This window comes from Calliopsis andreniformis, unplaced genomic scaffold (genome assembly GCF_051401765.1).
Source record: "Calliopsis andreniformis isolate RMS-2024a unplaced genomic scaffold, iyCalAndr_principal scaffold0022, whole genome shotgun sequence".
NCBI classification, from domain to species: domain Eukaryota; kingdom Metazoa; phylum Arthropoda; class Insecta; order Hymenoptera; family Andrenidae; genus Calliopsis; species Calliopsis andreniformis.
Window position 1 is genome coordinate 12,744,122 of NW_027480432.1, and position 12,905 is coordinate 12,757,026.

General features: G+C 39.9%; 2 protein-coding genes across 3 annotated transcripts in view; one reads left to right on the forward strand and one right to left on the reverse strand.

Annotated features, from left to right (window-relative positions):
- Positions 1–12,905, reverse strand: part of Ago1 (protein argonaute-1) — a 125,956-nt gene that overhangs the window by 91,035 nt on the left and 22,016 nt on the right. The gene's annotated exons all lie outside the window — the stretch shown is intronic.
- On the forward strand, positions 6,288–7,046 carry LOC143186987 (uncharacterized). Its single transcript, XM_076390896.1, has one exon. It carries the CDS (start codon positions 6,288–6,290, stop codon positions 7,044–7,046), a length of 759 nt encoding a protein of 252 aa, XP_076247011.1.

Genomic DNA, 12,905 nt, shown 5'->3' on the forward strand with positions numbered 1-12,905 from the left:
TAGTAAACGCTTCACGTGGAGTAAAAAAATTTTGAAGCCACCCTTAACGCTTCATTATAAACAGGCGAGACTCGCGTTTGCTAAGAATCATATGACGTGGAACGAAGAATGGAAACACGTCATTTTTTCCGACGGAAAAAAATTTAATCTGAATGGGCCAGATGGTTTTAAGTTTTATTGGCATGATCTATGTCGAACACAAGATATTGCCATGAGTCGAAACTTTGGTGGTGGAACTGTTATGATTTGGGCTGCGTTTAGTTATACTGCTAAGACACCAATATGTTGGATATCAACGAGGATGAACTCTCAAAATTATATAGATGTGTTAGAAGATGTTTTAATTCCATTCATGGAACAAACGAATTCTCAAGACTGGATATTTCAACAGGACAACGTGGCCATTCACAATTCAAGATTAACCAAAGAATGGTTTCAAACAAAAAATATTCAGTTAATGCAGTGGCCCGCCCGTTCTCCGAATCTTAATCCAATTGAAAACTTGTGGGGAATACTTGCACGCAAGGAGTACGCAAATGCAAAACAATTTGCAACAATTGGAGAACTTCAAGATAGCATAAGGCAGACGTGGGCTAGTATAGAAATGTCGACCTTACAAACATTAATTGAAAGTATGAATAATAGAGTTTTTGAGGTTATTCGAAGAAATGGTGGTAATACACACTATTAGGAAGCAATTATTAAATAAAACATATTGTTTGTATAAAGTAAATAAAGTATTAAATTAAGTGGAATTATAGAAATTTTGCATATTTTTTTACCAAAATATCATATTTCTGAATAATTGCTCGACTATAGAAAGATATGTACTTTAGTTATTCAGTTCTCTTTATAATCAATGTAATGTTACATCTGTAATTGAAACATGTTTAGTTTTTACAAAATATTCGATATTACGAAAAAATATTACGTGGAACTATGGAAATTTCGCTGAATGTATTCGTAATAAATATGTATGTTGTCATGTGATCTCTCGCGGGTCTGCTTCTTAACGATATTCGATGTTCTCACTCTCTCGTTTCGACAGCTAAACTGTATACACGTGCCTGCATAAACCGCATTGTATCTTTTTTGTCTGACATGTGTGAAAGAAAATTTTATTATTATTACAAAGTACAACAAAATGTCCTTGACAACATAGGTCAGTGTTAAATTCATTCAATCAGCCTCCCCTAAAGTAAATATTTACTCACACTTAACTTTTGCATTCTTCATAAACGTACTTCTTAAACGAAATGCGCGAAGTCCTTAAATGAAGTGACTATAAGTGGGACATAATAAAATAAATTCGTGTACAAACATAAATTTATAATTGAAGAAAAATTAATTTTGTTATAAAAAGAAACATTTGCTGCTATATGCAACACTTCCATAACAAAATGCATTGAGTCTGTAGGCATTGCGCAATTGAGACAGCGCCCCACAAATCATCCTCTCCAAGGCCCAATCTGTGAACATTTCCTTGTCACTAGACAGAGGAAAGAAGAATGGAGCCTTCTTGGATAGAATAAGACTTCCATGAGTCACCGGCAGAAAGCAGAGAATCATTACCAATGGTATTTCTTGGCATTCCCTGTTGACAACGAAATGGATCGGGACGAGACAGACCGGACCCAGTGCAAACTGCTGTATTCAAAGGCAAGGGAACGGTACTTACAATTAGTATCACCGGATCGGTACGGATTTGATGTCTACAAAACCATTCAATATTTCGTCGGATGAGCCACTGAACGCTTAGTGTAAACTGCTCTATTTAATAACAAGGGAAAGATACTTCTGCGCTGACACGAATCGGAACAGAACGGACCGAACCTGTGGTAAATCTAGCTTAATGCTATGTACTCTTAGGAGCTCAGAAGATGTCAGTGAGACGACACAGTCGCAAGGGGGGTTGACCAATTTAATCATTAAGAACGAGAAGACACTCCGCCCATTTACGTGTCCCATTCTATATAATATATTTTGTTTTCAAACCATTGATAGTCCCTGTGTTACATACATTAATTACTATGAAATGTCTTTGATTTTCAACCTATATTGTGGATAACCTGTCATAAACCGAAAAGAAATGGCATCTTTAGCCAAAATATACCTGTGTTATCCAGCCAGCACAGTATACAGTGAAAGACTTTTGGTAATTATTGACAAGTGTGGACTCCTCACCGATTTCTTTGAAAGTTTTTTATATCATATATCTTGATACATGGATTAATCTATCTAAATGAAATAATTGTTGCTCTCTTTTCGTTTTCGAGCTAAAAATTTTGATATGCTCATACGGTACTGCTAAAACCGAGTTTTTGTACCTGAAAAATAAGAGTTCAACTTGGAAAATACAGTCTACGTACGATAGTCTGCCATGGAAAAGGGGATATCATATTATTTGGGCCATTATTTACAAAAGCGGATATAAACAGAAATCAAAATAGGTCTGGGTCAGATTCCAAATTGCGGCCGCCGAAGAGGCAGCCGCGGTAATCACTCGCAACGACTTTAATCAGTTGAGATATCTTAAGTGGGGTGTGAGGGCACAGCCCCCACGCATACCCGGGGTCGAGGGCAGAGCCCCCGGTGGGGGGTTGGGGGCGAGCCCCCCCACTACACAAAAAGCAAGGGTTCAACTTGGAAAATACTGTCTATCTTCGGTGGTCTTTCACAGAAAAGGGGGATGTTAAATTCTTTTCGCGCGCGCAGCGCGCCACTGTGGAACGACTAGTAAAATAAACATGTGTCACCAACTAGTTGAAATCAACTTACTAGCTTTTTTCGTCAGTTGTTTCTCCATGGCGTGCTTCGCGCGCGAAATAATATAACATTCTCCTTTTCTGCGCCCCCACACCCCGCTTAGGGGATCATAACTGATTAAAGTCTTTTCAAGTAGTGTTCGCGGCCGCTTCATTGGCGATTGCAATATCTAATCTAGCCCAGGCCTTTCACCAGATCGTCATCGAAGAAAATTCAGTTTCGAAAACCGCTTTTGTTACGCCTGATGGTCACTTTGAGTATCTGCGAATGCCATTTGGTTTAGCTAATGCTCCAGCCGTATTTCAGCGGTCGATTAATAGTGCTCTCGGAAATCTTAAAGATCACACTGCATTAATTTATCTGGATGACGTTTTAATCCCGTCTTTAACTAAGGAGGAGCGTCTCGAAAAATTAGATAAAGTTTTGCACGCCTTAGATATAGCCGGGTTTTCTTTGAACATGAAGAAATGTAAATTCCTTCAAACCGAAATTGAATATTTAGGAAGGATAGTTTCGATAGATCGAATTAAACCAGGTAAAGAAAAGATTCGATCATTAGTTGATTCTCCAGTACCTGCAAATGTCAAGCAAGTATGGAAAATGGGGTTAGCGGGATATTTCCGTAAATTTGTATCTGAATTTATTGTTCGAACCGCGTGTATTACAAAACTGACAAAACAAAATGAACCGTGGCACTGGGGTAGCGAATGGGAAGCAGCACGAAAATATGTTATTGACAAACTCACTTCTGAACCATGTCTTGCAACGTTCAATCCTACTAAAGAAATCAAATTACACATCGATGCGAGTGCAATAGGCTATGGAGCTGTCTTGTTTCAAAAACATAATAGTGAATTACGGGTATTGCTTATTTTAGTCGACGGACGACGACAGAAGAATCTCGTTACCATTCATACGAATTGGAAACTTTAGCTGGAGTAAATGCATTTAAATACTTTCGTGTGTATCTCCTTGATATTGAGTTCAAATTAATAACTGATTGTAACGCATTAAAGGCCACGAACACAAAGAAAGATTTGCTACCGCGAATAGCTCGATGGTGGATTTCCTTACAAGATTTTAATTATAATATTGAATATCGTAAAGGAAAATGCATTGAGTACGCTGACTATTTGAGTTGCAATCCTCGTAAGGAGTCGCCTTGTCGTGTGAATGTTATTTGTGAAGGATCATGATTAGCAGTAGCGCAAAGAAATGATGAAGACAGCAAATTGTTAATTGAAAAAATTGCTCGTAACGATTCCGTAACTAGTGATTTTGTATTGAAACTGTCATGTAGAAGTAGATAAAGTATTTGACCGCATGATTAGAAAATATTGGTTTCCAAGATTGAGAGCTTTTATTAAAAAGTATATACAGCATTGCCTCACTTGCAATGTTGCGAAACGCCATACTGGAGTTAGTTAAACAAGGCTTATTGCATTCAATTGACAAAAGACCAATCCCATTTGGCACAATTCATTGCGACTGTGTCGGTCCATTTACGAAAACAAAGAATGGTTATCAATATGTTTTATTAATAATAGATACATTCACTAAATATGTACAACTCGTACCTCTTACTTCTTTAACTGGTGAAAAAACGTTACAGATTTTTAAAGAACGCTTATTGCTTTTTGGTAGACCGCGCACGATAGTTTTGGATCAGGGAACTAATTTCACGTACAAACCGTTGCAGCAATTTTTCAAGAAAGAAAATGTAATTGTACATTTTATAGCTACAGGTGCCCCGCGAGCGAACGGGCAAGCCGAACGTTACGTTGGTACTGTAACTAATCTATTAACAGTCCATACATTAAAATCAGCAGAATGGCCGAGCAAATTATTGAAAATCGAGGAAACATTGAATACTACGAAACAAGCTTCTACGGGATTCTCACCGTCCCGTTCATTGTTGGCGTTGAACGTAGCGCAGGGTGTGCGTATGAGATTGAAAATGAGCTTCCAAACAATAGTGATGAAGTAGATGTAATGAAAGATAGGAAAATTGCTTATGAACGATTCATGCAAAATGCGGAAAAGCAAAATGAGACGTTTAATAAAAAACGAAGAAGCAATGTTTCTCTTAAAGAAAAGGATACAGTATTGTTAAAACCGGCTGTTACACGTCGAGCAAAATTGGATCCAAAATATCTTGATCCCTATATTAGTTCTAAAATCTTAAAAAATGATCGATTTGAAATTATCGGTAAATCTGATAAACCGCAAACTGTTCCTAAAGATCGACTGCGCTTATGGAATGGTGAATGGTCGGGTGATGAGAATGATAGTGAAAAAGAAAACGTAGATGAACCGTGTTAGCGATATGTAATGTATTTCTCTTTTGGGAAATAAAAATGTCTCTTGAATGATAAAAGAATAAAATGTGTCATTATTTTGGCGTGTGGCGCTGTTCAGCTGTATCAAATGATATTGTCTGTTGTTGGTGGTTGCTAACTATTGTAATTGTTTAAAGGGGTGCTTCCCGAGAACGTGAAGCATGTCAGATTGGCCGTGTTAGCGTCAACGTATTTTTAAGAGAGAATTTGAGAAGGATGGCCAGATGATGACTGGTCTTTGATGGATTTATGATAGGGTCTTAGTTTACGTGTGGCTAATTGAGGGTGCATGAGACTCAACAGTCCCGTCGGCGACCGATGGCTGATGGCTACGTTGGGCCTCCCAGCTATCGGGTGTTGTGTGACTGTTTAGAAGAAGAGCGAGTGTTTGGAAAAAGGCAAGCGTTCCGACACCGTATTGCTAAAGAATGGGAATATTGTTCCTAAAGGATCTGGCCACAGAGTGGGGAAGGCTATGCCTTTTGGTAAGAGGACTGTGATGAACCCCACGGCACTTACCCCAGAACCTTGTGCAAGGAACGAACATTCGGGTAGTTTTTTTTTGACATATAAGTACACTAGACAAAAAACAAACATTTTTTTACTTCTGTGACATAACGATATTACTAGTACTAAAATTCAAGACCGATCAATCGGCTTTTTTTGCCGATTAGTCGCCGACTAATCGCCGACTACAAAAGTGACCATTACAACAGTGGACACTAGTCGGTACATCTCTAATTATCACGGCTTCCAAAAATTTGAGCATAATGTACAAACATTATTTAATAAACGCTTAAAACTTGGAATCGTAAGATGAAGTACTTTCCTTTGAAAAAAATCCCGAAATCTGCTGTATTTTCGGAGCGTCAAAACTAGGGAGACCCCTTCTGCGTCTCAATTTCGTGTGTTCATGTTTGGACAGTGAACTTCTTTCAATAGTCACGCATTTACCAATTACAAATGATACTTTTAGGGTAGTGTGGGGTTTGCTTGAGGCTCGGTTCTCCAATAAGCGTTATACCATCAACGCGCATCTCCACGACTTCCTTTCACATTGTTGCCTGTGCCTGTCGCACGTTAGCGTGATCGTTGGTTGAACCACTTCTGTTCAGAAGTATCAGTTTGCAAATTTCGCAAAGTTGAAGTGAAGGAAGAAACATTCGAGAAACGCAAATGACGATGGCAGATAAAGCCAATGCTGGAAGCACCGCCATGGAGACCGAGAGCAGCAACACCAGCGTCTCGAAGAAGTCTGCCGCGAAGGCGAAGTCTGCTAAGGCGAAACGTTCGAAGGCATCCTATCCACGAACGCCCGAGATGGTGAACGCTGCCATCAGAGAATTGAAGAACCGCAAGGGATCGTCCCTCCAGGCAATCAAGAAGTACATTGCTTCGACGTACAAAGTTGACGGCGAGAAAATGGCACCTTTCATCAAGAGGTATTTGAAATCGGCCGTTACTTCTGGCGCTGTTGTGCAGACGAAAGGTAAAGGTGCCTCAGGGTCGTTCAAGCTGCCTGTGACCAAGAGTACCGAAACCAAGCCCAAGGTTCAGAAGACGACAAAGGTTGCTCAGCCTAAGGTTCAGAAGACAACAAAGGTTGCTCAGCCTAAGAACCCGAAGAAGTCGGTTGAGAAGAAGATGACGTCGCCGCGCAAACCCGCGGCTGTGAAGAAGGCTAACCCGGCGAAGAAGACCACCGAGACGGCGAAGAAGGCCACCGAGAAGAAGGCGGCTGCCCCGAAGAAGGTTGCTCCCGCCAAAAGTGCTGAGAAGGTCGAGAAGCCGGAGAAAGCTGAGAAAGCCAAGCCTGCAGCTGAGACTAAAGCCATGTCGAAGAACAAGAAGACAGCAAAGGCACCAGCGGCGAAGACGAAGACTCCGAAGCCCAAGAAAGCCGCCGCTTCGAAACTTGCAAAGTCTTCAGGAAAGAAGTAAAGAAGTTCAGCGATGATGATTGACGAATTTGACATAAAAACAAGCACATTGGGCAACAATTATATGGAATCATTCGTAACTCTAAAGGCGTTAGGTTTACCGGTTGACAAATAGGATGCGATCGTAGTCTACAGCGTGACGCAGAGTCTGGATCCGAAAATCCATAAGGCCTGGGAACTCCATCTCTGCTCACAGACGCAATATTCAACGTTCGAGCAATTAATAACATTCATTGCTTCTATTCATTGCTCCTTCTGTCGGTACCAGCTCTACCGCGTCGTTTTCGAGGTTACTGTCTAAAATGCCAATGCCGTCTACGAAGCCTCAGGCACCGTCTTTCGCTACTGTCACGACAAAAGCACGGAAGTGATACCCTCTGCGCCGCCTCTCATCAACTGTATTATTATCCATCTTTTCGAAAATTCACTGTTACGAAATATGAGGAGTTTGTACGCGCCCATCAATTATGCGCTAACTGTCTCGGGGCCCATCGTACCTCGTCGTTTGTAAGCACTCGTCTCTGCGTCTAATGCCAACCAAATCGAGCGTCACCCGATAGCGATAGTGCCGCGCCTATAACGAAGACGCATGACCCGCCTGATCGCCATGAACCTTTGCACGATGTTCCCTCTGCGATGTCTCACATCGCGTCGTCCGCATTGTTGCAACCGTCGCGCGTCATTCTGGCCACCACTCACGCTTTGGTTCGCGCTGCCAATAAACGAACTTTCAGAGACCACGCTTTGATCGGCCAAGGGTCCACGTGGACTTCAATTTCGGAGAAAGTACGTCGAGTCCTTAACGCTCCGTTCTCTCGAGTTTCAGTCGCAGTATCGGGCACTGGCAACTCTTCGACGGGGGAGGCTAATCGCGCAATAATAGTCTCCATTTCTCCTGTACGCGGAACTCATCCGTCTTCCTCAGTACGCACACTCGTTCTTCCGAAACTGACGAGTTATCTGCCGGAAGTACCTGGTCCAGTCTCCAACTGGCCTCACTTATGAGATCTCGACCTTGTCTCGATACGTATCCGAGCGGTAACGATCCGATAATGCTCTTAATCAGAGGGAATCTCTAATTCTTGATAGTCTTCAAAAGGACAAGTCGCACAAGCCGATAGCTGAACTTAGAATTTTCAGGTTCGAACATTTTGTCCATCTAACTCAATCCTGGACAGCATAGACAATGCAATTAAATACCGCGCTATAACCCCATCCTTGACCTCTATGGCATCACATCGTAAGTATACAGAATATAACAAGTATACGTTGAAATATTTTAAGGAGTGGTACGGTTCTCGATTGAATAAGAAAATATTCTATAACATACTATCCGATCTGCTTTCGTTACGTAATAATAATACCTTAATGTTAGCACTACGTTTTGAAACGAAGAGCAACTTGTGCATATCGATAAGTCCGGTTATCTCACCATGACCATGTTTCCTGTAAAGTGGAGATAGCAAATTAGCGGACCTCGGGCTGTGAATAGTGATAAAATCTTTTGAACCTAGCAAGGGTGATAAAAAGTACTGTGTTGTGAGAAATCCCAAAAATTATAAGTATACATATGTCTACAGCGGGCTTAAGAATTTCCAACGAGCCGCTAATCTAGATCGTCGTTATTGCTGTTATAAAGTGTCGAGGTGAAAAAGCATTGCAAAAGTCAAATGATTGTGGCGGAATTCACTTCCATGCAATTATGCAGACTGAGCGAGTAGGAGAAGAGACTAGAGTTCGCCAGGCTTGACTTAGACTGTTCGGTTGCTTGAGAAGGTTGTGTTTGTCCTTAAACAACCATAGGAGACACAAGTTCTTTAATAAAACCCCTACTGTAAATGGTCTCTTCTACCTCGGTTACAGGGTCATAGAATACATACGAGTACTATAGAAATGTAGAATATATAATGCCACTTAATTTGATTGTAACATCTTTCTCTATCCTTAATAGTTGTAAAGATACAGCTCCGCCCACTTTTGCGAAGTACCCTACAATTAATTTGGTAGCTCCGTTATCATCGATTACTGTCTTATTTGCATAAGACATTAATTCATCTATACTTTAAAAGTTACTTACTTTGTATATCTGTATATCTAAACACATCATCAACAAAATCAGTTAAAGAGATAAATGAGAGATAAATTCAACATTATTTGCAAGAGAACGGTTAAGTTCTGAGCCACGATTTTTCCAGACTTTTTATACTCTTGGCGAGTAAAATACAATGCAATGAAAAATAAAATTTGACCTTGAATTTCAAGGAGCGAAATTCAAGATTCAGAAGTGTAAAATAGCTCTCTGGTAGTCATGGAGTCGAAACTGAAGTTGTGACCGAAATTCTTGAGCAATTATAAACTCTCAGCGGCCAGTAACCGTAATGAAAGATGACTGAAATCCTGACCGTAAAAGCGTGTGCGGTTAAAAAATTGACCAGAAAAGCTAACCGATGAAGTTTTGGTCAGAAACCCATTACCGGTTGGCGAAAGACCGATTCTAAGAGATTACGAGAGAAACAGTCACGGTCAGGGTTTGGGTCTGAAATCGACACCTACAGTCAACACAGCTGAGCTAGGCCGCTCATACTCGAGCTCGATGACTGAAAATAACGGAAAGCCATAAAAGACAAAGGAAAGATGAAGTCGAAAAAATTAAATTCCTTATTTGCTCTCAGATCTTCCCACAAGTAATAGCAATCAATCTCTTGTGTCGTACCGATGAAAATGCTACTGAGCACAACATGATTCCCATTATTTGTAATAAAGATATCTAAAATTTGGTTTGTAGAAAGATTTAGGAGTAGGATGAGTAAGACATTCCTTTCTACAATTGAGTTTTATGTATTTTTATTATAAATAATCGGAAACATATCGTGTTTGGTATAATTTTCATCGGAAGTACGTAAGGGATTGTTACGTTCCAAACAGGAACATTTTTGAATTAATCCTCTTTTGGGCACTACGTCGGTTGGGATGTGTCACGATAATGTTTTGCATTTTGGAAATTCCTTATCGGGCATATTCAGAGCCTTTGACGTCCAAAATTCAATACTTCATAATTGTCTTCACCTGCTGTCTCCTTGGAATCGTCGTCGGGGGTCAACGCCATGTGTGTATGTGTGTGTGCGACCTTTTGAAGCCTCGAGAATGTAAACGCTTACATCTTTGTCAAAGCAAAACGCGTTGTACACCGACATTTTAAATTTGTGTTCTCATCAGCCAGAATCAATATAACTAGAGCGTGTGCGATTTACACATCTATCGCAAAATTGTACACGTTGTTGCCTGTAATGCTTATTAACACCTACTGCAAATTGCTCATGGAAACTAAGAGCATTCGTAATTCGCATCACTAGAAATAGCTACAGATAATGTCAGGAAGCGCCTTGTAACGCGTCGACATGTTATAGAAGTCGAGATGAGAACCTTTCGGCGTCCAAAGTTGAGGCTCGCACAAAAGCTGTAAACAGCGCACGACACGACGATCGCGTGAGCGGCTATGCCTCATGGCGAGCATAATATCGAATATTCTTGAAAATGACGAAAACCTATATGATATATATATATCTTCCAAAACCCTATATATGTGTATATATATACACGGTTTTAGAAGAATTAAAGATATACCTGTATAGTAGTGATTAAGTAAACAATATAGATATACTCTTGTTATACATAACACTATATGGTTTGCTGTATTAATTGTAAGAACGATTAGCTGCTGAAAATTCTAATAAGTGCGAAATCCGTAGATAGCTGGATAATTGTAAAATCAAAAGTTAAGATACAGAGAGAGAACACACGCAACAAATTAAATATAAATTAATGAATAGTGCAACGGCTCTCGTAACGTTATCTCACGCGATTCACTAGGACCTCACATCAATACGGCAGGTGATCTATACATTGGTGATCAGCGAAAGATCCCGCCTATCCTAGCTTCCGTTATCAGACACTCTTCGTTGAAAAGTCACGAGGTGCATGACAAGAGCTCGTGAGTTACCTCAATTTACCTCCTCTTTCTTTCTTTCTTCAAATGTAATTACAATAATTCTTTTCGATCATAGATTCACGAGAGTCAATGGACTCATTACCCACGTAAAGCCATGACCGCCTTACTCATTTATTAGTGAAAGTTTCGAAATACACTGGTGCACAAAATTAACGGTCCACTAAAATTTTGCGAAAAAATTGGTCATTTTCAAGTAACTGTATCTCCGTGAAAAATAGGTATAAAAAATATTGAAAGCAGCCATTTTTTAGCTTAAAGTTTCTAGTTTTGAAATCATGTACCCAGCTAATTTTTTGTGCAGTATAATACCATTTTTTCAAGATAAAGCGCAACAAAAAAATTGTTGAAAATTTTTGTCAACTTTGAAGTGATGCATGGGATAAAAGAAATTTTTCTTCGCGAATCCATTTAAATGCTTTTAAGGCGGCAACTTTTCCCTTTAATTTCCTTTTTTTAGATTTATTCTACCATTTTTTGTTACCACGTTATTTACTGTTGTATGAAAAATGACACTTTTAACGCTGAGCACCTATAATTTACGACTGAGTAATCGTAGGAAAATTGCAAATAGTGTTTTGGAAAGCTGAAAAGTTTCCCTTTAAGCGCCTAGGATCAGATATGTCAGGGCGGTGACATTACCGACAAAATTAGGCAAAAACAGAGGTTTACGCGCTGACGCTTTACGTCCTTATATTGAAAGATTTTGAGATGGAAAAGGACTCATTCGATAGAGGAAGGTTCAATCTAGCCCTCGCTGGTCATTATTTAATCAGATTCTGCTGATGTTCAGTAATATGAGTGTTCAAAGTAAAGCAAAAATCGACAAATTCACAGCCATGAAATCTAAGCATTTTTAGCTAATTTAGAGATTGTTCTGGGCGAAATCATGACCACCGCGGGCTAGATTGAACCTTCGTATATCGAATGAGCCCTTTTCCAGCTCAAAACCCTTTAATATAAGGACGTAAAGCGTCAGCGCGATTTGGCAGTGCTTTTTGCCAGGTTAGAGATAAAACAGAGTAAAAAACTGACAAGTTTAGTTCCGCTTGAACACACCAGGCAGCGACTAATCAGGATGTCCGTGCTGCCCTGAGACGTGAGTTTCGCGAATTTGACGCACTACTACACATGCAACTATACGAGCTGCGTGTTTCGTTCATATCCCACAAGAAGTCCCATGAAAAGTCATTCCGAGTGACATTGTAAGGTTCGAACAGAAAGTGAGCTCGGCGGTTCGGACTGCTTCGGACGGCTTCGGAAAGAAGCTTGAAACGCTTAGGTCCAAGTCACCGGCAAGCGCAACAAGGCACAAACAGCCTTTTTGATATTATAGATATTTTCACGTTTCGACTCGGAAGGAGATTCTTCGATGAGATCTTCAAAAATTTTTATGAAATTTTGAGGGATGAGTTTAAAGATCAAACGATGACATTCTCTGTGTATTTTGTATGAAAAATTAAATTAAAACAAGTTTATGTACAAGCTGATACAATCGAGAAAGAGCGATTCTACATGCAATAATAAACTAAAAATAAAGAATATAAATTGTTTATAATATTTATATGTTCTTAGGTCTGAGTTAGGCCTGGGTTAGGTCTGGATATACACAAAATAAAAGGAGACATTGCTAAAAATAGATTAATTTAATATGTTTACTTTTTAATTATAATAATTTATAATTAAATTTTCCCCCCCGTTCCCGCCTCTTCCCCCAGGCCAGGATCGCAGTTGCTGCCGCGATCCCGACTGCGGCTTCTCCCATACTTCCACTTGCGGATTCTCTTTTTAAAGTCCCGAAATTACAATATGAAAAATAGACACATGTTATCCACAAAGTTTACTTCGTTCTTG

Coding starts and splice junctions, on each gene's coding strand:
- LOC143186987 (XM_076390896.1), top strand. CDS start 6,288: ATGGCAGATAAAGCCAATGCTGGAAGCACCGCCATGGAGACCGAGAGC.